This window comes from Corythoichthys intestinalis, chromosome 3 (genome assembly GCF_030265065.1).
Source record: "Corythoichthys intestinalis isolate RoL2023-P3 chromosome 3, ASM3026506v1, whole genome shotgun sequence".
In the NCBI taxonomy this organism is placed as follows: domain Eukaryota; kingdom Metazoa; phylum Chordata; class Actinopteri; order Syngnathiformes; family Syngnathidae; genus Corythoichthys; species Corythoichthys intestinalis.
In genome coordinates, this window is record NC_080397.1 from 37,658,516 (window position 1) to 37,684,267 (window position 25,752).

General features: G+C 37.9%; 1 protein-coding gene across 4 annotated transcripts; it reads left to right on the forward strand.

Moving 5' to 3' along the window:
• Positions 1-1,719: 1,719 nt before the first annotated feature.
• arhgap25 (Rho GTPase activating protein 25) lies at positions 1,720-24,787 on the forward strand. 4 transcript variants are annotated; one of them, XM_057831763.1, is made up of 13 exons: positions 5,006-5,669; positions 8,127-8,239; positions 8,351-8,468; positions 8,549-8,757; positions 12,999-13,086; positions 13,296-13,409; positions 13,621-13,825; positions 17,697-17,829; positions 17,900-17,973; positions 18,062-18,183; positions 19,532-19,686; positions 19,762-20,270; positions 24,422-24,787. In XM_057831763.1, the coding sequence occupies exons 4-13, from the start codon at positions 8,623-8,625 to the stop codon at positions 24,600-24,602; spliced, it is 1,716 nt and encodes a 571-aa protein (XP_057687746.1). In that variant the 5' UTR covers positions 5,006-5,669; positions 8,127-8,239; positions 8,351-8,468; positions 8,549-8,622; the 3' UTR covers positions 24,603-24,787. The 4 variants fall into 4 exon arrangements, with proteins under 4 accessions (XP_057687744.1, XP_057687745.1, XP_057687746.1 ...); XM_057831762.1 differs by lacking the exons at positions 5,006-5,669; positions 8,351-8,468 and adding an exon at positions 1,813-1,833 and having other exon boundaries at positions 8,200-8,239; XM_057831761.1 differs by lacking the exons at positions 5,006-5,669; positions 8,127-8,239; positions 8,351-8,468 and adding an exon at positions 1,720-1,833.
• The last annotated feature ends 965 nt before the right edge of the window (positions 24,788-25,752 follow it).

Consider the following 25,752-nt stretch of genomic DNA (forward strand, 5'->3'; position numbering starts at 1 on the left):
GATCAAGGATTGTTGATTTGTATAAAGCTGGGAAAGGATACAAAACCATCTCTAAAAGTTTGGATGCTCATCAATCGAAAGTCAGAGAAGCTGTCTACAAATGGAGAGAGTTTGGCACTGTTGCTTCTTTCCCAATGAGTCGCCACCCACCCAAGAAGACGCCAAGAGTTCAGCGCAGAATACTCAGAGAGGTAAAAAGAACCCTAGAGTGCCTGCTGAAGACTTACAGAAATCACTAGCGCAGTCCATTGTCTCTGTGCACACATCAACTATACTGTATGTAAAATTATAGCCAAAAATAAATGTTGTTTATGGGAGGACTCCACGGAGGAAGCCACTGCTGTCTAAAAAAAACCCCATTGTTACTCATTTAATGTTCGCAAAAAGGCACTTGGATACTCCACAGAAGTTTTGGCAAAATATTTTGTGGACCGATGACACCAAAGTTGAATTGTTTGGAGGTAGCACACAACGTCATGTGTGGAGGAAAATGGAACAGCTCACCAACATCATTGCCTCATCCCCACTGTGAAGCAGGGTGTAGGAGCATCATTATTTGAGGCTGCTTTGCACCCTCAGGGCCTGGACAACTTTCAATCATTAATGGAAGAATGAATTCAAATGTTTATTAGGATGTTTTGTAGGAAAACCTGGGGCCGTCTGTCAGACAGTTGAAGCTAAAAAGAGGATGGATGATGCAACAAAACAATGATCCAAAACACAGAAGTAAATTAACTTCACAATGGTTACAGAAGAACAAAATACACGTTCTGGAGTGGCCAAGTCAAAGTCCAGACTTGAACCCCATTGAGATGCCGAGGCATGATCTAAAGACAGTGATTCATGCCAGACATCCCAGGAATCGGACTGAACTACAGCAGTTTTGTAGAGAAGAATGGGCCAAGATTAGTCCTGATCGATGTGCCAGACTGATCTGCAGCTACAAGAAGCATCTGGTTGAAGTTATTGCTGCCAAAGGGGGGGGGGGGGGGGGGGGGGGGCACAAAGTATTAAATGTGATTGCTCACTTACTACACACTTACTACATACTATCCTCATTAAAATATGAAAACCTATAAATGTTTGGGTGGTTTTAGTTAAAGCAGACACTGTTTTTTCATCTGTGTGATTTTGACAAAGATCAGATCACATTTGAGGGTAATTTTATGCAGAAATATGAGAAATTCCATTCAATTTTTTTTTTTATACTACTTTGGTAAAAAAGTGAAAAAACATTTCCTATATGTATCGCTTTCCAATATGAAATCTGAATAAATACATTGAACACATATATACACACACACACACACACACACACACAAAATATATATATATATATATATTTTTTTTTTGGTGGGAGGGGGCGCTACTTCGTGGTTTTTCACTTATCGCTGCGGCTTCTGGTCCCCATTAACCGCGAAAAACGAGGGACCACTGTACATTGTATTCAGTCTGCAAAACAAATAAACGTTGCCTTACGTGTGCATCATTGTGGGTGTCAAACAGAACGATGACAAGTAGCTTATTATGTGTAGTTCCATGAACATTTCAAAACACCTGTGCATTTTTCGTGAATCACCTTGAAAGAAATTTACACAAAACAAGTTTGAACATGGAAGCAAAGGCTGTGAGGAAACATGAATGTTTAAAATATTGAGTGGAAAAAAAGAAAAAGAACACACAGGAAGCAGGAAGTGTGATTTGCGCGTCCTGCCTAACGTGTATGTGTGAGTGTGTGTATGTAAAATTAAACACTTGAGGACTACATCATGTCTTTGAAACTACCTCGCAACTGGGATTTCAGCACTTTCAAAGTTGAGACAGCTCGCATTGGTAAGCAGATGGCCGTGCTGCCTTCACTGACTGCAGGACGTATCAAACTTCAATAGCAGTAGAAACTTCTGCCTACTGACTAAAACTCTTTATTTTCTATTACACGTGGGTTGTAAAAATGTACAATCCGTTCCAATGCATTATCATCGCACTGGAGATAGGATTACAGTCATGGAATGAAATTTTGGATTGTATTGATATTGATAATGACATTAACTGTAGTCACCTACTTTTTTCCATGTATAACATAACTATAACAATTATAGTATAGTTTATTATATTCGTGAATCGTAAACCTAATAAAACTGAGCTTACTTGTATCTGCATGATAATAGGATCACACACCTTGTTGCCTCGGGCCTATTTCCAACATTGATATGTGAGCTTTGCACGCATGCGGTGACATCTTCGTGCTGACTTGGAATGAATGTGGATGGGAATACATCACAATCACAGGAAGACACATCCTGTTGAACTGTTTGTGTGCAGGAGCTGTGAGGGTCTTAATTCGATGTGACTTCAAAAAGAGAAATTGATATTTAGATTATTGTAAGAGTACTGTGTCTGTCAATGTGTATTTGCTCTGCATTGGGGAAGTTGCCTATCTATGTGTGCATTGTCCTTTGTTACACCATACAATATTTTACATGACAGTCTTGCGCATTAAAATTTATTCATTGCCAGCTTCCTACAGCCGTATAATTGACTTTTATAGGCGTCAGTGCCAGTAACCTAGTTGATACGTAAAGTGAATTTGAGACTTGTTTTAAAATATGATCATTGTCAAAATTGTGTGCAAGTATTGAGAATTATGCAGTACTCAATTAGGCCGCTATTACATTAAACGTACTAATGTTCAGTGCATCCACGTTAACTAAATTGCACCACTATCACGTGGCATGATATACTGTATACAGTATACTTATATAGACAAGTTTCCTGTGCGAAACATGGGCAGCACTGTCATTGACATTTTCTGCTACGGACTTCCGGTTTAGACAGAACAACATTAAGTGCGGTTGAAGTGAGCAATGTGTAGACAAAGTTAAAACTGCAGAATCAAACCAGACAAACCCACGGAATCTCCAAAAATTGATTCAGCACGACGTAGATGAAGCGTGCATTTGTTCTTATCACTTAGTTGATCTTTCGTGAACAAAATTCTAACAATCTGTGCAGCCTGTGTTAACATTAGGTGTAGATTGATACGCTGACCACTTGAGTGACCACAATGAGGCAAAACTACAAATAATATTACAATTGTCGAATGCAGAAAGGTTGACACGAATTTTGTTGTTACAAGTAAATACTGTAATGTTTGGACTATAAGCAGCTAATTTTTTTCCTTCATTTTGAATCCTGCGGCCTCTAGTTCAGCACGGCATATTTGTTGGTTTATTTGGGTTAATAAGTTAACGCTTTATTTGACAGTGGCGTCATAAGACTGTAATAATTATGGCATGACACTATCATGGGCATTACAGAATACTTATGTCGTTAAGTGTTATCTGGCAAATTATGTCACTAACTATGTCCATTTTAATTAATGCTCATGACGGTGTCATGTGATAATTATGATTGTCTAATGACAGTTTTATGACGACACTGTCAAATAAAGTGTTACAAAATACCATAACTAGCAACTAATGAAACAACCGGAACAGTAACCGAAGAAATATACAGCACAGAATATGAATTTTGATGTTATTTACATCTCTAGCGCTGCAATGCATGGTAGGAGGCATGTTGGACAACAACAGCGTTGACAGCAGGTGGCAGCAAGGGAGCAGTGATGGAAAAGAATGCCACTTCTAAAACAAGTATAAAATTACTTGAAATGAGATGAGATTATGCGTATAACAAGAAAATTCTGCCAATGGTACAAGCAATTTTTGTCTTGGTAAAATTCTTTAAATAAGACGTCCATTCAGGATGAATGAGATCTTGAAACTAGTTATATTTTACTAGTTCAACGAGATCTTGAAACTAGTTATATTTTACTAGTTCATCCTGAATGGATGTCTTATTTTAAGAATTCTTACAAGACAAAAAATGCTTGTTCCATTGGCAGAATTTTCTTACTTGCAAATCTTATCTCATTTAAAATATTTTTTTCCCTCGTTTAAGAAGTGGCATTTTTTTCCAGGGTGATGGCCAAATGAAGCTCCTTGAAGCAATGAAGCTTTACAGCCAATTGGTTCAAAGCTTCATGGGGGTCCATTTGGTCTTATGACAGTCGTATGATGTCGCTGTCAAATAAAGTGTTACAGGTTAATATCTTTTGGTGTAAATATCCCATAATACAGTAAGGACAGCTGCGGCTTATAGTCCAGCGCGGCTTATCTATGAAGAAATTAGGTTTTTGTGCCAAATTTGGTGGGTGGCGGCTTATAGTCAGGTGCGCCTTATAGTGCGAAAATTATGGTCTGGTTAGATTATAGTTATGGTATTATGAGCTCATCACACATGTACATATAAACACAAATAGTATGTTCTTTTTTTATTGCAGATATTTATCGCAATAAAACTTTTGGAGAACATGATTCCATTTCTTGTTTTATTTAAAACGATTGGTGCATATGCAAAACAGGTAAATAAATCCCAATTTATAGAATTATTAGTAAAATATCAACGAAGGTGGGGCATAAGTCGAGCCTTCCATCATCAAAGTAGAATGCACGTAGTCTCGATATATGTCCGTCAACATACAGTGAGTGTTGTTGTGAGGCATATCAAGTTGTCTTCCCTTGCCTAACAGCGTTTTCCACCTGTAAACAAATGAACAAAAAAATCACACAGCTGAAAAAATAGTGTCTGCTTTAACTAAAACCACCCAAACATTTATAGGTTTTTATATTTTAATGAGGATAGTATGCAAACAGTCACATAAGGGGGGGGGGGGGGATTGTAAGTAAGTGAACCATTACATTTAATATTTGGCAGCAATAACCTCAACCAGACGCCTCCGGTAGCTGCAGATCAGTCTGGCACATCGATCAGGACTCATCTTGGTCCATTATTCTCTACAAAACTGCTGTAGTTCAGTCAGATTCTTGGAATGTCTGGCATGAATCGCTGTCTTAAGGTCATGCAACAGCATCTCAATGGGGTTCAAGTCTGGACTTTGACTAGGCCACTCCAGAACGTGTATTTTCTTCGTCTCAAGCCATTCTGACGTTGATTTACTTCTGTGATTTGGATCATTGTTTTGTTGCAGCATCCATTCTCTTTTTAGCTTCAACTGTCTGACAGACGGCCCCATGATTTCCTGCAAAACATCCTGATAAACCTTTGATTTAATTCTTCCATTAATGATTGCAAGTTGTTCAGGCCCTGAGGCAGCGAAACAGCCCCAAAATCATGATGCTCCCTCGACAATGCTTCACGGTGGGGATGAGGCAATGATGTTGGTGAGCCGTTCCATTTTCTCTCCACAAATGACTTTGTGTGTTACTCCCAAACAATTCAAATTTGGTTTCATCAGTCCAGAAAATATTTTACAATGAACAATGAAGAACAATGTTTTTTTTTTTTTTTTGACAGCAGTGGCTTCCCCTGTGGAGTCCTTCCATGAACACCATTCTTGGCCATACTTTTACATATAGTTGATGTGTGCACAGATATATTAGAATGTGCCAGTGATTTCTGTAAGTCTTTAGCATACACTTCAGAGTTCTTTTTTTTACCTCTCTGAGTATTCTGCGCTGAACTCTTGGCGTCATCTTTGGTGGACGGCCACTCATTGGAGGAGAAACAACAGTGCCCAACTCTCTTCATTTGTAGACAACTTCTCTGACTGTCGATTGATGAGCATCCAGACTTTTAGAGATGGTTTTGTATCCTTTCCCAGCTTTATACAAATCAACAATTCTTGATCACATGTATTCAGACAGCTCATTTGACCAAGCCTTGATGTACATCAGACAATGCTTCTCATCAAGACATTTCTTACCAGGTGTGTGTTTTATTGTTGGCAGGGCAGCTTTAAAACACTCATCAGTTATTGGGCACACACCTGACTTAAAATGTTAGGTAAAAATTAGGGCTGTCAAAATTATCGCGTTAACGAGCGGTAATTAATTTTTTAAATGAATCCCGTTAAAATATTTGACGCAATTAACGCACAAATGCCCCGCTCAAACAGATTAAAATAAGAGCACAGTGAAAAGTGTACTTGTTGTGTTTTTCGGAGTTTTGCCGCCCTCTGCTGGCGCTTGGGTGCGACTGATTTTATAGGCCATGAGCATTGTGTAAGTAATTATTGACATCAACAATGGCAGGCTACTAGTTTATTTTTTGATAGAAAATTTTACAAATTTTATTAAAACGAAAACATGAAGAGGGGTTTTGATATAAAATTTCTATAACTTGTCTTTTAAGAACTACAAGTCTTTCTATCCATGGATCGCTTTAACAGAATGTTAATAATGGTAATGCCATCTTGTTGATTTATTGTTATAATAAAGAAATACAGTACTTATGTACCGTAAGTTGAATGTATATATCCATCTTGTGTCTTATCTTTCCATTCCAACAATAATTTACAGAAAAATATGGCATATTTTATAGATGGTTTGAATTGCGATTAATTACGATTAATTAATTTTTAAGCTGTAATTAACTAGATTAAAATTTTTAATTGTTTGACAGCCCTAGTAAAATTGGTTTCAATTGCTCTTTATGTTAGGCAGAGGGTTCCCTTACTTATTTTCCCCCCTTCTGTCATTGTTTGCATGCTATCCTCATTAAAATATGAAAACCTATAAATGTTTGGGTGGCTTTAGTTAAAGCAGACACTGTATTTTCATCTGTGTGGTTTTGCCAAAGATCAGATCATATTTGATGGTGATTTTATGCCGAAATTTGTGAGAAATTTCTAAAGGTTCAGATACTTTTTCATACCACTGTATATATCCTGAATTTATATCTTTTTTATTCATTTATTTATTTTTTGACAAAATAACAACACAAAAACACAATATTACTGTATATCGACCAATCCAAATGTCTCTATCCCCTTGAGCCTTCATGAAGGCGAGTCTTATTGAAATTTGGCAGGTTGGTAACTCTTCTTTTCTGTGGTGTATATAACTCAGCAGACATATTCCTGCTTTACAGGGATTTAAAGTCAAATGTCCTAGTCCTTTTTAGCACACAATTCATCCAAATGAAGAGATTATGATAACGACAAAAAGAAATTGAAACTAGTTGTAACTACTGCACACTTGTATGACATCTCTTGAATCTTTGTGGTCTGGATTTCCTTCAAGGAATAGAATGTCATCAATAATGAAGTACAAATAGACAAATCTGTTTTTGCATAGACTTCATAATGTATTGACGGGACACGGGGCACGGAGCAGATTCATAGGGGGCCTATCTCCGTCAAAGCCGACCGAGTAGAAACACAGACAAAGAGCTTTTTCCATTGAAAATTCTTGTTAATAAATGCTTAAATCCCTGAATTCTTTATAAATATAGATCTAAAGCAGTCTTGATTTTTGGTCAAAAGCAAAAAAAAAAAAAAAAAAAAAAAATGGCAGGTAGCATTTATTTTAAGTAAATATTACAAACTATGAGGCTAGTCAGTAAGGAAATTAGTGGCCGCCATATGTAAACAAAGAGCTTTTTTCGTTAAAAATTCTTGTGAATAAATGCTTAAATCCCTGAATTCTTTATAGATATGGACTTAAAACAGTCTGGATTCTTGGTTAAAAGAAAAAAAACGTGCAGTTAGCATTTATTGTACGTAAATATTGCGAACTATGACGCTAGTCAGTAAGGAAATTAGCGGCCGCCATATGTAGACAAAAACCTTTTTCCGTTGAAAATTTTTGTGAATAAATGCTTAAATCCTTGAATTCTTTATAGATATGGACGTAAAACAGTCTCCATTGTTGGTTAAAAGCAAAAAGCCGGGCACTTAGCAGTTATTTTACGTTAATATTGCGAAGTATAATGCCAATGCTGTAACGGCTAATTTCTCCCATTGATTTTTTTCCTCAACGTTTCACAATACATGCATAGTATGAAAAATATAATTACCTTGAATCCTCGAACAAATCACTCCTGAGACAATCCTTCCTTTTTGTATGCAGTACAGCTTTCATACTTTTTCAACCTAAATCCGGCGTTCGATCGCTGCATGTTACCGACTGCTAATAAATGATGCAGAGTGTTGGACGGTCCCCTTCAGGAAGGCGTAATGCAGTGTATGGGGAATGTGTGATGTCAATAAATTATGAAATCTATGGTTTTTGAAATGTTATGTTTGACTTAACCCTGAATGCCAGTTTGTGGTGTGACTGTGCATGCGGTCTCTAATGAAAGGAGAAAAAGGAGACCAAAAAATATTTAATCTTACAGGTAGAAGCCTCAGCTAGTGAAATGAAAACTTCCTCAACGGGTACTGCTTTTTCTCTTCTTTTCTATGACAACATTCTACCACTTTTATACTGTCCATTTGCAATCATTTTGTCACAAGACAATTACAGCTCTGTGTCGGCCGCCTCAACAGGAACTTGGTTTACACAAAGATGCAGTTTCCATCCACCCAGAAATGATAAGCAAGAGACGAAACAAGCCTAACCCTTAAAGGCTGGTGCATGTTCACAACAAAAAGAGGAAGAGCAGCTGTAAAGCAACACAGATGTTTTTGTTTCTTTCCTGTTATGTGAGACTTTTGTCTTACTTCAACTGTTTTTTGTTGTTCCAGTACGCTCTAAGAGTACACTACTTGGTGAAGGAAGCCCTGGTCCGACTCCGGGCTCACGACGCTCATTCAAGTCCATGGAGAAGCCTTTGAAGGCAGGCTGGTTGAAGAAACAGCAAAAGTCTTTAGTGAAAAACTGGCATCAGCGCTATCTAGTCCTGAGGGGAAGCACGCTGAGTTACCACAAAGATGATCGAGAAACCACTGTCCTGGTAAGAAAGTAGGCTTTGACAGCGACAATTTTACATATCTATCATTATATTGGGGGTGGAATGTTTTTTGAAAACCAGCCAAACAGTTGGGTTCAATTGTTCGTTTGTTTTGCAAATAGAGATGCCCCGATCGATCGGCATTTTCAAAGTATCGGAATCGGCAAAAAAATATCGGCCATGCCTTTTTTTAATATATATATAATTTTCAATTAAATTGTTTTCTAATTGTATTTAACGTTACAGATATAATATGTTACACTCATCCAGAGTCTTTAGTTTAGGCTTAAGGTAGGGTTATCAAATTTATCCCGATAACATCGGTAATTAATTTTTTAAAAAGTGTATCACGTTAAGATATTTAAAGCAATTAATGCATGCACTGCACGATCCACTCACACATTGTCGCGCTCAATCTGTAATGGCGCCGTGTTACCTATATAGAGAGGTAAAAGGCAGCGTCAAATGAGTAGAGTGAATTTTGGCAACCTTTGGAGCCTTTTTTTAACCAGCTATAATCTCACAATCCCTCTCCCTACGATTAGAAATATCATCGCAGCGCATCCCAACGCAGAGAAGATATATCAATTGGTAGCACTACGCACAGTCATGGTTCCACTTCCCATCATGCATTTTATACAAAGTCACAAGTTTTTCTATCCGTGGATCCCTCTCACAGAAAGAATGTTAATAATGTAAATGCCATCTTGAGGATTTATTGTCATAATAAACAAATACAGTACTTATGTACTGTATGTTGAATGTATATATGCGTCCGAGTTTTATTCATTTTTTTCTTAATGCATTGCCAAAATGTATATGATTGGGAAAAATTATCGGGAATGATTGGAATTGAATCGGGAGCAAAAAAAAAAGCAATCGGATCGGGAAAATACTCAAACTAAAACGATCGGGATCAGATCGGGAGCAAAAAAACATGATTGGAACAACCCTATCCGCAATGTAACTGACATTACTTTTCATGTTCTACACGTGACATGGTCCATTCTGTAACGTCTTTCAAACCAAATATGTTTATAAGAACTGATTGAACTGAACTGTCTTTTTCAGTCAAAAAAATACATAGGTCATACTTTTTACTTTTTTTTTAAATTTCACCTGTATGTATGTAAGAGTGTAATGGTATACAAACTTTCAAATGTTGTGAGAAAAAAGCCTTTATGTTTTTCCTGTGGTACTGAACCCACACCAAACCGTGACCCTCATACCGAGGTACGTACTGAACTGTGGCTTGTGTGTACCATCACACCCCTGATATATATGGCGGAAAACACAGACAAGACTGAAAAAGCAGTTTCTGCTCTTGCACAGCTCTTTACAAGAAACTGCTGCATTTTAAGCCAAAACAACTGTTGTTTTTGATAGAACAATATGTCTGTATGCTGCCATAGCAGATTCATGGTGCATTAAGCCCCTGAGCTATTTTTAATTTGTCCGTTTTACCCTGGAAAACCCTGTTTACAGACGTCGCGCAACCGCTTTTGTTTCAACCCAGCCATAAAACGAAGGTAATTAATTATATTTATTATTCAAAATGTTTGTCATTTTTAGCTTAGAATCATTAATTGATTTCTAATATTTCGATTTAAAAAAAAAAAAAAAGGAACAACTATAAAAAATTATTCAGTTACATATTTTAAACTTTTAGACATATGGTGTCTTTAAAAAAGTCACGGATATAATAACTATCACTTAATTGTATTTTTTTTTTTGTTAGTCGCATTTTCTCCAATATGTTAGATGATAAACAATTGATCCAAACAAAGAAATATTGGGAAAAAACAAAAAACAAACAAAAAAAACGTTTAAAAGGGCAAAGATATGAAAAAGAAAATCTCGACCACTCTTTGATGTCTGCAATTTCTGCATCGCGACCCTTGTTATATTATCATGTTTCACCCATAAAATCCCCCCAAAATCCAGCTGTGGCCATTCACAAGCTGTGTCTTGACACTCGGTGATACATGCAACATGGAGTTTTTGGATCGAAACAAGGTAAGTACGCAATAATATCTCGTTAAAGTCGTTGCGTCTGTAATTCTGCTCTCGCGTGCTCTCACCTCCGGACAGGGTTTTGCTATTAAAAATTTTTTTTTTTTTTTTTTTAATGGCCTCCTGTTCAAAATTTGTCTTCCCCCAGAAAATTGAGATTTTAAGCTTTCCAATGATGTATTACACATGCATATCGGACAATTTTGAAAATTGGCAAAAAGTGGAGCTTCAAGTCACCTGAGTGTTTTCCGCCATTCTATATTTTTCAATATGAAGGTGAGCCTTTGAATGTCTTCCCCGCCCTTTCTTTGCTCTAGTTGTTTTGATTTAAAAACTTTACACAAGGTTTATGAATATGTCATTCAAGAAAAGTTTAGAGCAGGTGTCTATTTTTGGTGATAAAAATCAAAAATAAATTGTTATTATATTGTAGCATCTACAAGGACAACGCCCATTGGTGTTTTTTTTTTTTTTTTTACTGTATTCCTCCACTTTTCTGCGAAAAATCGCGAAAAACGAGGGAATACAGTGACATTTTTTTCGCTGTATTCCCTCATTTTTTGCAGAAAAGTGGGGGAATACAGTGACATTTTTATTTTTTGCTGTATTCCCTCGTTTTTTATTTGCGGTTTTCGCGGGAAATCGCGAGAATACAGTGGGAAAAAAATTCTCTGTGTTCCCCCGTTTTTCGCCCGAGCCACCTAGCATTGTGTTTGAAAGGGTGTCACAACCCCCCCACCTCCTCCCCCTTCCCGCTCTGCTCTCTCCGTGTCTCTCAAACATCTCGCTCGTCATTCAACCAAATTTTAGTAACGCGCACCTTCACATCCTCAGTAACCGTAACGCTGTTGCAAAGATGGGAAAAGTAACTAATTAGATTTTACTCACTACTGACAAAAATAAAGCCGTTTGTTACGCTGTTCAACTCTAACGCCTTTATTAACAACACTGTTAGTCAATATTTCATTAGTGTATATTTTCAATCATTTTTATGATTATAATTTGGACCGAATAATGTGTAAATATATACTGTTTATTATTCAAATAAAATCATTTTATTTTTGTTGAGATAATTTAGGAATTTACTAGAGATGTCCCGATCGATCGGCATCCCGATCGATCAGGTCCGATCACGTCATTTTCAAAGTATCGGAATCAGCAAAAAAATATCGGCCATGCCTTTTTTTAATATATATATATTTTTTAATTAAATCGTTTTCTAATTGTATTTAACGTTACAGACATAATATGTTACACTCATCCAGAGTCTTTAGTTTAGGCTTTAGGTAGGGTAATTAAATTTATCCCGATAACGGCGGTAATTTATTTTTAAAAAATGTATCACGTTAAATATTTAACGCAATTAATGCATGCGTTGCACGACCCACTCACACATTGTCGCGCTCAATCTGTAATGGCGCCGTTTTACCCATTTAGAGAGATAAAAGGCAGCGTAAAATGAGTAGAGTGAATTTTGGCAGCTTTTGGAGCCTTTTTTAAATAGGCTAAAGCCTTACAATCCCTCTCCCTACGATTAGAAATATCATGGGAAACAATGTGGGGAAGCAAGGTAGCAATTGGTCTTTTTTTTTTTTTTTTTTTTTTTTTAACACCTTATGTTATTTCCCAACGCAGAGAAGATATTTGAATTGGTAGCACTACGCACAGTCATTGTTTCACTTCCCATCATGCATTTGGGTTGAATGGCTGCAGTATCATTTACTGAAAGCTCAACAAATACACTAGATGGCAATATTTAGTCACAATATACAAAGTCACAAGTCTTTCTATCCGTGGATCCCTCTCACACAAAGAATGTTAATAATGTGGATGCCATCTTGAGGATTTATTGTCATAATAAACAAATACAGTACTTATGTACTGTATGTTGAATGTATATATTCGTCCGAGTTTTATTCATTTTTTTTCATTGCATTTTTTCATTCATTCATTTTTCAAAGCATTGCCAAAATGTATATGATCGGGAAAAATTATCGGGAATGATTGGAATTGAATCGGGAGCAAAAAAAAGCAATCGGATCAGGAAATATTGGGATCGGCAGATACCCAAACTAAAACGATCGGGATCGGATCGGGAGCAAAAAAACATGATTTTAACAACCCTAGAATTTAGAGCTGTATGTGTACAGTTTGAATAGGGCTAATGAAAAAAACATTACATTCAACGGGTGCTTGTCCACAATCCTGTTTTTACAGTATTTTGTTTTTAGGGACTTATCCAGCTTCAGTTCAGTAAGGTCAACGAACTCCCCTTGAACACAGACGAGCCTGGAAAGTACATCTTTGAAATTATACCAGGTGAGATTGTCATCAAAGAAATATTCAGTATTTACAAGAACATTCAAAGCGCTATTTATGCACTTGTATTTCCTTTTGGTGACCTTTAAACTTCCTATTTTGCATCGACGCATGACGTAATACAGACCACGCGCACGTAAGGGTTGTTTGACGGGGATTATTTGATCTTATTCTTGTATACTGAACACTCAATCAGTCTTTAATTACAGCATCTACAAATGGGGACAAAGAGCGATGTCCTCACGTGTTCATGGCAAGTTCCCAAACTGAAATGGATGAGTGGCTCCGAACTCTGCGCAGGGTCATCGGGGTTCCGAATGGAGGTCCGGTAACATCAAATTACTTCAACAGTCAATGCAACTCTAAAAATGTCCCCAAAATATAAAGTCAGTTATTACAGAAGTTTTTTTATTCTTTTGGATTATTGTAGTTCAAACCTATTTCCTAAAAATAATAATGTCAAAGTGTTTTCCTTAGAATGATGTGTGGAGACTATTCATCCAAGTTGTAAAATGTCTCCTCTGTCCCCTACAGTTTTTGGAAAAAGCCTAAGTGAAACAGTGATGTATGAGCAACGTTTTGGGCCCCAAATGGTGCCCATCTTGGTCCAGAAATGTGTGGAATATATCAGAGAACATGGTCTCAACGAGGAGGGCATCTTTCGTCTCCCTGGTCAAGACAACGCGGTCAAACAATTCAGAGACGCCTTTGATGCAGGGGAGAGGCCTTCCTTCCCCAGGTCATACAAACACTTCCTCTGTGTTATTCGTTTATCTTCAAATATCCATCCATTTTGTATATCAGTCGTCCTCAGTGGTATCATATCCCAGGGATGTTGGAGAAGTATAGGGAGCCAATCAATTTAATAGGGTTAAGATCTGCTGACTGTGCTGGCCACTCAATCCATTACAGATAGAATAGGAGCTGTCCGCTCCCTAAATAGTTCTTGCAGAATTTCAGGGCGTGCTTTGTGTCTCTGTCCTGCTGTGGCTGTAGGATAAAATTGGCTCCAACCACGCGCTGTCCACAGGGTATGTGGCGTTGCAAAATATAGTGATAGCTTGTTCAAAATCTGTTTTCCCTTCAAGAGTCAATGGTAAATGAATAATACTTAAATAGCGCATATATCTAAATTGTTACAATGCCCAAAGCGCTTTACATTACCACACATTTACCCTTTCACACACACACACATGGTGCTGCCACCCAATTGGGGGAAAATTAAGGTTCAGTGCCTTGCCCAAGGGCACGTTGACAGTGGGCAATCATAGCCAGGAATCAAACCGCTGACCCTTCGGTCCCAGGACAACTCGAGCTACCATCTGCACCACGGCCGCCCCTAGAGCACCCTAAAGAGTGCCTGAACACATCTGTGAAGAATGATGACTATGTGATGGCTTTGGGTTGCTTTAGTGTATTGAAATGGGAGTTTTGTACAAGGTAGGAACCCTACTGTGTGCTCACGCCCCGTTTGAAACCCTATATTGGAACCTAAACACTAATTTGCATCCCTTGTAGTAAACCCTAATCTGGTATTAAATCCTACTTTCACACCCTAACGATAATGTGAAACCATAATTGTAAACCCTAACACTAGTTTGAAGCCATGATTGTAAACCTTGTCCCTAGTTTGAATCCCAAATTTGGATCCCTAACCATATTTTGAAAAACCTAGTTTAAAATGATAATTGTGAACCTTAACCCTAATCTAATTTGATACTCTAATCCCAAATTTGGATCCCTCACCATATTTTGAAAACCTATTTTAAAATTATAATTGTGAACCTTAACCCTAATCTAATTTGATACTCTAACCCAGTGCTTCTCAATTATTTTCTGCTACGCCCCCCCAAGCAAGACGTAAATGTTTCGCGCCCCCCCAAACTCTCTGCCGCCACTGTAAATAGTATTATTTGTCTATAAAATTACTATTATAAATACGCATCTGCCTAATATTGTGTCCTTTTTTTCTAATAAAGAAAAAAAGTAACATAGATCAACTTATAATAAAGTATAACTTTATTAACATTGTTTTGTTTGTAACAGAGAAGACGACGTGCATCAATTTGCCTGAATTAAAAAAAAAAAAAGTCACATTCAAACTGTAAAAATACACTCAAGGTACATTTTTGACCATTTGATACAGAAAAATAAAATGTAATAAAATCAGTAAATAATAACAAATTAAAAATGATTAGAAACATTCACTCATGAGGACAATATGCCAAAAAATTTGACCGAAAAAACAAAAATGAATAAAGGAAAAAAAGAGTGTCCTTGGACAGAAGGACAGTTTTTATTTTTGCTGCTCACACTCAGTATTACCTCCTTTGCAATGGTGTGGAGTCATATTGCAATGAGCATGCTAACAATGCTCACTGGTTTACTGATATAACACTGACAAAGCAGGACGATTGTTGGCAATATTCGGCACGTTTTCGCTGAAAAACAATCAAGCGGCTTATCAATGAGATTGGGGTCGAATGTCTTTAAGTGGCGTCTTAATTGATTTGGCTTCTGGCGGTCCGCTATAATTATTTTTAGACACAGTAAACAGTCTTTCCTCATCACCCACAGTATTAAAAGTCAAAGCTAAAAGGCAAACGGCACGAACAAAGCGCATTCTCGGCGGCCGAGGTAGAACCGTAGGTGAGGGCGGTCGTCGTTACGATCCCAAGCCGAAAATGGCACTTATCGGGCGGCGGCGTGAGAACCGGACAAGACAGTGGGTCGCTGCGTGAGTGAGTCCGGTCGGAAAACGGCTTTCGAAAACGGCGGCGGCGCACTGACCTTCATATTTGTTTTCTGTGTGATGAGTGCTCTTCCTTAGTTCAAAAATACTGCACGCACTCTGAAAATGAGAGCGCCACTGCCACCCACTGAGTGGATGCGCAAGTACACTTTATTCCAGTACGGCAGAAAAAAAAAAAAAAGCATGTTCCCCGAGGTCACACGCGCCCCCCCTGGCATCGCTCTGCGCCCCCCCAGGGGGGCGCGCCCCACTATTTGAGAAGTACTGCTCTAACCCTAGTTTGAATTAAAATTAGGAACCCTAATCCTATTTTGAAACCCCAATCAAACAGGATCAGACTAGTTTGGACCGGTTCAAACTGATGTAATCCAGTTTACACCAGTTCAAGACAGATTAGACCAGTTTAAACTAATCTAATCCCGTTTAGAATGGTTCAGACCAGTACAATCCTGTTAAGACTGGTTCAAACTGGTTTGACCGGTGAAAATAGTATATAGTATACCATATTGGCCCGAATACAAGACAGTGTTTTTTGCATTGAAATAAGACTGAAAAAGTGGGGGTGGTCTTATATTCACGGTCTAGATGTTATACCCATTCACGACGCTTGATGGCGCCAGATACCATTGAAGCGATGTTCTGTCAGGACAGATCTCAGCTACTCTCAAGTTTAACCAGTTTGCGTTATTTTATTGCAATGTTTTACCTTATTCAGATTTGTTTCAAGACTACAGTTACAGTTAGACTTCACTTTGATGGTTAATGCAGTTATTGCAATTTTGTTGTTTTATCACAATAGATTGGTTTATTTACATTTAAAAAACCAGAACCCATTAATTTACAAATGTGATTGCACTTTAGTTTACATAATTAAATGTTCAGATATTAGGATTTTCATGAGACAAAATAACACGCTTTTTCTCCCAAATATATTGTTATAATCATTTGTTTCAGATGTACTGTAATTATTTTCTGTATAAAAATTAATTTGGTGTTCAAAAAGTATTTTTTCAAACTTCTTGAAAAAGAGGGGGTCGTCTAATAATCAGGGTTGTCTTATATTATTTATAGTTTGTTGCTGTCGTCAAGACTAGAGACCTTTGTGGAAAATTTATGCAAATAAGATGTTTGCTGTGAGATTATAGTGATTGGTAAACAAATCTGCTCCTTAATTCACGAGTTGTGGCTGTTTTCCTTCCATTTTTCCAACTGGTAGGTGATTTAAGGACTCAAATTTGTCTGCAGCAGTGAAATTTACCTGTACAAGCTTTAATGGACTGAACCTATATACTGTAAATAAACTGTGCAACCTCAAATAAATTGAGTAAATTGAGTTGGACCCAACCTTAGTAATGAACTTAAATTGACTATAATAAAAGGCACTGACCCAATTCAATTACATAAAACGTACATAATGCTGAAAAAAAAAACAAGTTCATGTAGAGCTATTTTTCAGTTAACTAATACTTTCACTCTTCCTAATAACTTTGCGAACACAGTGGTCAAAGACAAAATCAAACCAACAGTTCTTGTTTAAGAAAGTAGTGAGACCTGTAGAGAACTGAAGGGCCAGATGACACCACATCCTGTTCTGGCTGGGTACGCAAGAGGATGCATGCATGTGTTACTCAATTTGATAAGCTTTGTTTTTCTGCACTGCTTATATGGTAAAACATTAAGGCTTTCTGCATGTGGTTAAGTGTAATGCTAGTGAACGACAACTTTATGGTCATTGGCTGCATAATTACATGAGATTTGTGGTTCAAAGATGCAGATATGTCATACACCCCCCAACAAGTGTAAATATATTTGTCGACAATTAGTTGTGTAATGAGTTTAGTGTGTGGTTTCCCCACAGTGATACAGATGTCCACACAGTGGCATCGCTGCTCAAGCTGTATTTGCGAGAGTTGCCTGAACCTGTGGTTCCATGGTCTCAGTACCAGGACTTTTTGGACTGCACCAACATGTTGGACTCTGGCAATAAAGAAGTCTGTTTTGCCTCGATGATGCATTATGTATATGTGTAAAATTGTTGTGTGACTAAATGTGTTCTTTCAGGGTAGAGAAAAGTTAGAGAAACAGATTGCCCTTCTTCCTAGAATGAACTATAATCTTCTAAGTTATGTCTGCCGGTAAACTGAAACTCGTCATAAATGTACAATTTCTTTGAACAAGAAGCAGAATGAAATCAGTAAAAACAACTTCAATTGTGTACCACAGATTCTTATTTGAGGTGCAGCTGAATTCCAACATCAACAAGATGAATGTGGAGAACCTGGCCACTGTGATGGGGATCAACCTGCTCAAACCACAGTTAGAAGATCCCATTTCAGTCATGAAGGGTACAAATATTTCATAATGTCTTACGATACGGTACAATAATCAAGCATTTTGTTTGGTCACACTTTATTTGAACTCAATGTCATAAAACTGTCATAATGATGACATTACACCTGTCATGAATATGAATGAGGGCTAATGACAGATGTCATTGAGTGTCATTTAGTAAATTATGTCATTTTTGATGTAATATTGAGATTTTGTCAAATGTCTTTGGGTTGGGATTAGAGTTTTAGGGTTTAGACACTAAATGAGATCTGTCATAAGCATTCATTAATGTTCATGACAGTGTCATGTCATAATTATCTTGACTGTCGAGAAAGCACCAAAAATGACTGTCTTATGACAGTCTTATGACACTGAGTTCAAATAAAGTGTTACCTTTTGTTTTACTTATTCGTGTTTGGTAAAACAATATACATGTTGTCCCCGGGTTAAGACTGACTCGATTTACACAATTTCGACGACGACGCAGTCTCGTCCACTAATGTCTACGGTCATAGCTTATTGTACCACACAGTATCTTATTTTTAACTTTGTTAACTTGACGCGTTCTGTCCTCACTAAACAAGGAGTTGTTCAGCTTGACAGACAGCAAACAAGGCAATCGTGATTTTTGAAGCGTTTTCCTTCCTTCACTCATAACCATTTCTAAAGCTGTAGCACACATATGTAGATTTATGTTAAAAAAGACATGCATTTTAATTGTCAAACACCTGGCACAAAACAATTAGTGTTCTAACATCCATCTCATCTGATCAAAATGTAAATTTAGTAGTTTGAATTAACCTAATTTGCCTAGCAAAAGTCGGCTAGCTTAAATGCTACGAATGCTAACGTATTCACAATTTTCATAGCAAATCGCTCACTCATAACTCCACAAACTGCACCTCTAAACTTAATTACAAATGCATGCACATTATTATATTAGCTGAAAAAAACTTACAGCCTTATGCGGGCCAAACGAGAGGGCAGCTGTCCTATATCCATGTCAGACGAGTCTCCTACTCTATCATAGAGGCCAAGGCGACAGTCGAGCTACACCCAACGCTGCCACCAGAGGGCAGTGTATCCTCCATCATTAAACAAAATAAAACACTTTTGGACTTTCTGGATAGTTATTTTTTAAAGGGTTAATTCCGGCTTAAGTGGAAATTCGAGTTACGTCGCCAGCGTAGGAATGGAACTCATTCGTAACCAGGGGACTACCTGTATCTGTATTCGTTCATTTTTTAAATCTGTTATCAGCTGTTTCCATATTTTATTAACTTTGTATTTGAAATACAGAAACAATATTCATTTGAATTTATCCAATAAATGAGACCTTAATAATAATGTTTTTCTTCACAGCTACTCCTCACATCCAGAAGTTGATGACAGAAATGATTCGACAGCATGAGGACTTGTTTCCTGTCTGTAATGATGAGCCTCCCTCGCCTCTCTCCAACAAGTCGGAGAACAACAAGAACTCTCCTCGCAACTTTGTGGGGTGGGGGTCTACTGAGGTACCCAACCCTGTGAATTGCCAAAGTTTTGTTTTGTCTGTACAAAATATTTCACAATGAATAATTTTGTTCTAGATGAGTGATACTTCATTCTCTGAGTCCACTGATTTGGAAAAAGATGACAGTCCAGGTCTCATCAGAGGAAATTGCAGCAGTCCAGTTTTGCGGCAAGATTCCATGTCATCTTCTGACAACTGGTCCGGGAGCCCTCGCAAACGCACTCAAACTCTGCCCAATTTCAACTGCCCCCTCACGGGGATGGCAGCAAAGGCTGGCGCCATCACTCGCTGGAGTCGTGTCCAAGAGCTTGAGGAAGATAAGAGTGGAACGTTGTCAGAGGACATCTTTAAAATCCTGGATCTGCGCAGTTCAGGATCTTTTTTAAAAGGTTCGTCAGCAACTATCAAAGAGACAGAGGGAAACTATAACAAAGCCTCCACTACTATAAACTCCCCACAAACTGAAAGGGACTCCCAACCTGCTCTGACTGGAAGGAATGATGAGCCCTTGACAGGAAGTGTTTTAAGTCAGGTGGTCAACAACAGAACTGAAGAGAAAAAAGACAGCCAAAAGAGTCTAGACAGGTGAGGATTATTTTTTTTATTCGGTTTACCCTAGCATGGTGTGCTAGGTGTTAGTCTGTTTTACATTCAGAACGTCCTGGATTAAAACTTCTGTGGGATTTGCGTGTTCTATCATGATAGTCCGTGCTTTATCCCCTCATTTAAAGAACATGTATACTTTAATTTATAAATATTGTGAGTGTCAGTTGATAGAAAACGGGTGAGTGTAATGATTGGATACAAAAAGGACATCTCCAAAAGGGTCAGTTGTTCACAAGCAAAAATTGGGCAAGGTCCATAAAATGTGTACGCAAATATTACAACTAGGAGTGGGAACCTCTTGGTACCTCACGATACGATACGATTTGCGATACAGAGCTCACGATAACGATGATCTGACGATTCAACGATTATCGATACATTGGTCAGGAAATCTTTCTAGGATTTTCTAAAAACTACTAATAAACAGAAAAGAAAGTTTCTGCTGTGAATTGGAATGAGTTTATCACCAGTAGACATCCAATCCATTTGAACTGGGAGGGTGGCAGCGAATGAACGAATGTTCATTCGCTGCCATCCCTCCCACTTCAAACAGATTGAACGTCTATGGCCGTCAGTGGCAGCCAATGCCAGGCAATGAGGTAATTTCGGGCCATTTAAGGTCATTTACCTGTTCATTTCCAGTTACTTCGTGTTGATTTTGGGGTATTTTATGGGTCACTTCCTGTTAATTTTGAGTTACAAAACAGGAAGTGACCTGGGAATCACCCAAATGAATAGGCAGTGACTGCTGTAAAATAAATAGCAAGTGACCTGTAAATGCCCCGAAAATCGGACCGAATGACTGTGAATGTTCTGGTTTTGAATGAACTAACGCTCCCAGTCTAAATGGATTGGGCGTTGAGCACCGTCAATGGCAGCCTTAGAGTTAACTGAGACACTATTATTAAGATTTTGGTAGCAACTTGATGGTTTCTCTCTCTCTCTCTCTCTTTTTTCTTTTTTTTCTTAAACATTGACACTTTCTTAAAATGATATCTCGATACTTGACTGGAGTATATCGATAACCTTTGGGATACAAAGTATCACGATATATCACCATTTCGATTTTTTGTCACACCCCTAATTACAACAGTTCAAATGAATTATATCTCAACATAAAATTACAAGGAATTTGGGGATTTCTTTATCTAAAGTTCATTATAACGTGGTTCCTCTACATACGAAATATATTTGTTCTGGAAGTACAGTAATTTCTTGAACTGAAAATTCCGTAAGCGGAAACGCGTTATCCATGTAATTGCCCTAATCTGTTCCAAACCCCCCAGAATTCACACATAAATATTTTACAAAGCATACAAATTCGTTAAAACATGTAGCAAATACACGTTACAATTAGATTATTGCACGATAAACTCAAAATAAGAATTGTGTATTATGTAAAAAAACAAAGAATAGGGTGTGGCGGGTGCAGTTGGTAGCTAGAGTTTCCCTGGGACCGAAGGGTCAGCAGTTCGATGCCCGGCTATGACTGCCCACTGTCAAAATGCCCTTGGGAAAGGCGCTGAACCCTAATATGCTCCCAATGGGTTGGCAGCACCTTGAATGGCAGTAGCACCGTTGGTGTGTGAATGTGTGTGTGAAAGGGTAAATGTGTGCAAATGTAAAGCGCTTTGGGCATGGTAACCATGTAGATAAATGCGCTATATACAGTGTACCACAAAAATGAGTACACTCCTCGCATTTCTGCAGATATTTAAGTGTATCTTTTCATGGGACAACACTGACAAAATGACACTTTGACACAATGAATAGTAGTCTGTGTGCAGCTTATGTAATGGAGTTATTTTCCCCTCAAAATAATTCAAAATATGCCCATTAATAACTAAACCCCTGACAACAAAAGTGAGTACACCCCATAGAAACTACGTACATACCTAAATGTCCAAATTGAGTACTGCTTGTCATTTTTCCTCCAAAATGTGATGTCACTCGTAATAGGAGTGCTGTCAGCATTGCTGCAGAGATTGAAGAGGTGGGGGGGTGAGCCTGTTAGTGCTCAGACCATACACCGCACTCGACATCAAATTAGTGTGCATGGCTGTCACCCCAGGAGGATGCCTCTTCTGAAGACGGCACACAAGAAAGCCCGCCTGTCTCATCAGACCATTGGACATGGTTCCAGTAATCCATGTGCTTTGTTGACATGTCTTCAGCAAACTGTTTGCGGGCTTCCATGTGTACCGTCTTCAGAAGAGGCTTTCCTATAAAATTCTCAGATTTGACGCTAGATGCACAAAATCACCAAATGCAGAGATTATCACCTATATTTTCAGTATTAATCGCAATATTTAACATATCATATAGATTTTTTGCCCGAAAAAGTGACTTAATCTTTTTAATTTAGTGCAATTTTAAAATAAGTTTTCAACAGCAAATAAATCACTCAAATTTCACATCAGAAACTTAATACTTGAGGAAAGCATGCAAGATCATCTTAATTTTACTCAACAAAAGCAAATTTTGCATTATCTACAATCACAAGTTATTTAGGTTGAATTCCGATGTCACTATTGCCTCAGCACGTCCTGCCTGCTACCTGGCCCTCAACTTTTTTAGATTGAAATGTTACATAAAATAAAACACGTAAAAGCCGAATTTTTTTTTATGTGGACGCAAAATGTCTAAATTACTATTTTTTTTTTTTTTTTTTTTTTTACCAAAAAACGGGCAGTTGGCCGAAAATTACCTGATTATTTGAATGTAAAGTAATTGTAAAGCTATTGTGTATGAATACAAAATCCAACATGGGGGCCAACGCAAAAACAAAGAACTTTTTAAGTTGAAAATTCTTGTACATAATTACGTAAATCCCGGAATTTCTATAGATATCAACGTAAAACAGCCTAGATTCTTGGTTAAAAGCAAAAAAAAAAAAAAAAAAAAAAATGGGCAGTTATCATTTTACGTAAATATTTCAAGCTAAAGTTAAGCTAAATTTTTCCATTTCATTTTTTTCACAACGTTTCAAAGTGCATGCATGGTGCTTTTATATGTAATAATTACCTTGAATCCTCAACCATATCACTCTTGAGACACTCCTGCCTGCTTGTAAGCATTGAAACGTTCATACTGTTTCCACCTATATCCGGCGTTAGAACGCAACGTGTGTTTGAGTTTATTGCAGTGAAAGCTTCCTCAATCCTCTGCCTGGCCCGGCCCCCTACAGGAAGCCGTGGCGCAATGTCTGTAGGAGCTGTCTAGTGAATTCTATGACGGTAAAGCAGCTATACCCTATTGGCCCGAATATAAGACGGTGTTTTTTTTGCATTGAAATAAGACTGAAAAAGTGGGAGTCGTCTTATATTCGGGGTCTAGACATTATACCCATTCACGACGCTAGATGGCGCCAGATATCATTGAAGGAAATGTTGAACTTCAGGAGTAATGTCCTGTCATGACAGATCTCAGCTACTCTCAAGTTTAACCAGTTTGCATTATTTTATTGCAATGTTTTTCCTTATTCAGATTTGTTTCAAGACTACATTTACAGCTAGACCTCACTTTGATGATTAATGCAGTTATTGCAATTTTGTTGTTTTATCATAATAGATTGGTTTATTTACATTTCAAAAAACAGAAGCCTTTCATTTACGAATGTGATTGGACTTTAGTTTACATATTTAAATGTTCAGATATTAAGATTTCAATAAGGCAAATGCTTTTTCTCTCAAATATATTGTAATAATCATTTGTTTCAGATGTACTGTAATTATTTTCTGTATAAAAATTAATTTGGTGTTCAGAAAGTCTTTTTTTCAAACTTGAGTCTTGAAAAAGAGGGGGTCCTCTTATAATCAGGGCCGCCTTATATTTGGGCCAATACCGTAATTATGTTACGTTCAGTAAACTCTGGGAGCTGTGACCACTGACTAGCAGTCCATACTGTATTTTTGCCTTTCGTATCGTGAGAATTCCTTCGTAACAAGGGGCAATATTTTCCCATTGAGGCGTATCGTAACCTGAAAATTCTGTATGTAAAGACGTTCGTAACAAGAGCTACCACTGTATCATGAAATCAGTCAGAGAATCTGGAGAAATCTCTTCCCGTAATTTTTGTTGTTGTCTTTGGATCCATGATATTTGAGTCAGTCTTTTGTTGTGTCTTGCAGTGTTCAGCAGGAGTTGAAGGAGCTACGGGCCACTGTGGTTGAGCTTCGGTGTACTCTGGAGGCGGAGCGTCGGCGTGTGTCAGCTTTGGAAATATGCCTAAGAAATGCAGAGCGTAGCCGGGATGAAGCTCACAGACGAAATGAAGAACTGCAACGGGACATTCAGCAGTTCCTCACTTGAAGGAACCGAACTTCCACTGAACATTTTTGGGAGATGTCATTGTTGTACATTTGGTGAATTGTTTCTTCTTGGCTGCTGAGGCCAGTGGGACGTTTTCTTATTGGCTCCTTTGAGAGCAGTGTGTTAAGAAGATTGATATTTTCCAGTGATGTAATAAAGTTTCTCCTGCTGCAAGAGAACTATTATATTGTGTGGGATATGTCTTCCTTGGATTAACAAAGGCCTTTGTCCGATATGAGGAACTGGGGTAGGACTATTAGTGAAGCTCTATGAAACAAATGAAATAACATAAACTTATAATATATAACAAACTACTGTTTAAAGACATTCAGAACTCTCACTGGTAGTTACTGTAATGTAGGTTTGTGACTAAACTGATGCATGCAAATAGGCTACCAATACTCTTCATTAGAAAACTGCTTTAGTTATCTCAAGATGTCAGGCCCCAGGCTGGGCGAGTGTGTGGGTGTGTCTGTCATCCCATTACAGGACCAGCACCTTACAAGTGAACAACACCAGGTGTCAGAAATCATCCTCAACTGCCTACATAAGCCAGCCAGAGCTCCACCATGTTGCTAGACCGTCTCTTTCAGTTTACTGTTAGTGTTTTCTCAAGTTGTGAATATTTCTGTGTGGACTCATCTTATATAAACCGATGGTATAAACTGCTTTAATTCCTACCCTGGCCATATCATGTGCCTGTTTTAGGGTTCTCTGCCCACGATCATAACACAAGTTGCTTTCTCCAGACGACGTTTCAGCTTTTTATGCAGTAAGTTTTTGGTCAGGGCTCAAGGAAGGCAGAATAAACTAGGGTGACCAAACGTCCTCTTTTCCCCAGACATGTCCACTTTTTACATCCTGTCCGGGGTTTTATAAATTCATAAAAAGGTCCGGTTTTCATTATTTTTCATGGGACAAATTAGCGTGTGATGAAATTGACTGATGCTTTGCAAAGAATGCTACGGTACTGTACTCTGCCTAAACCCTAACCCTTACCCTAACGTGTTCCCAGAGAGCCTGCCGAGTTGGTAAGACTTTTATTATGATAAATACGTATATAATCAAATGCTCATATACCCAAAAGAATAATTAACTCATTCATTCCCAGCAATTTTCACCGGTGCAACCTCCTTCGCTCCTGGCCGTT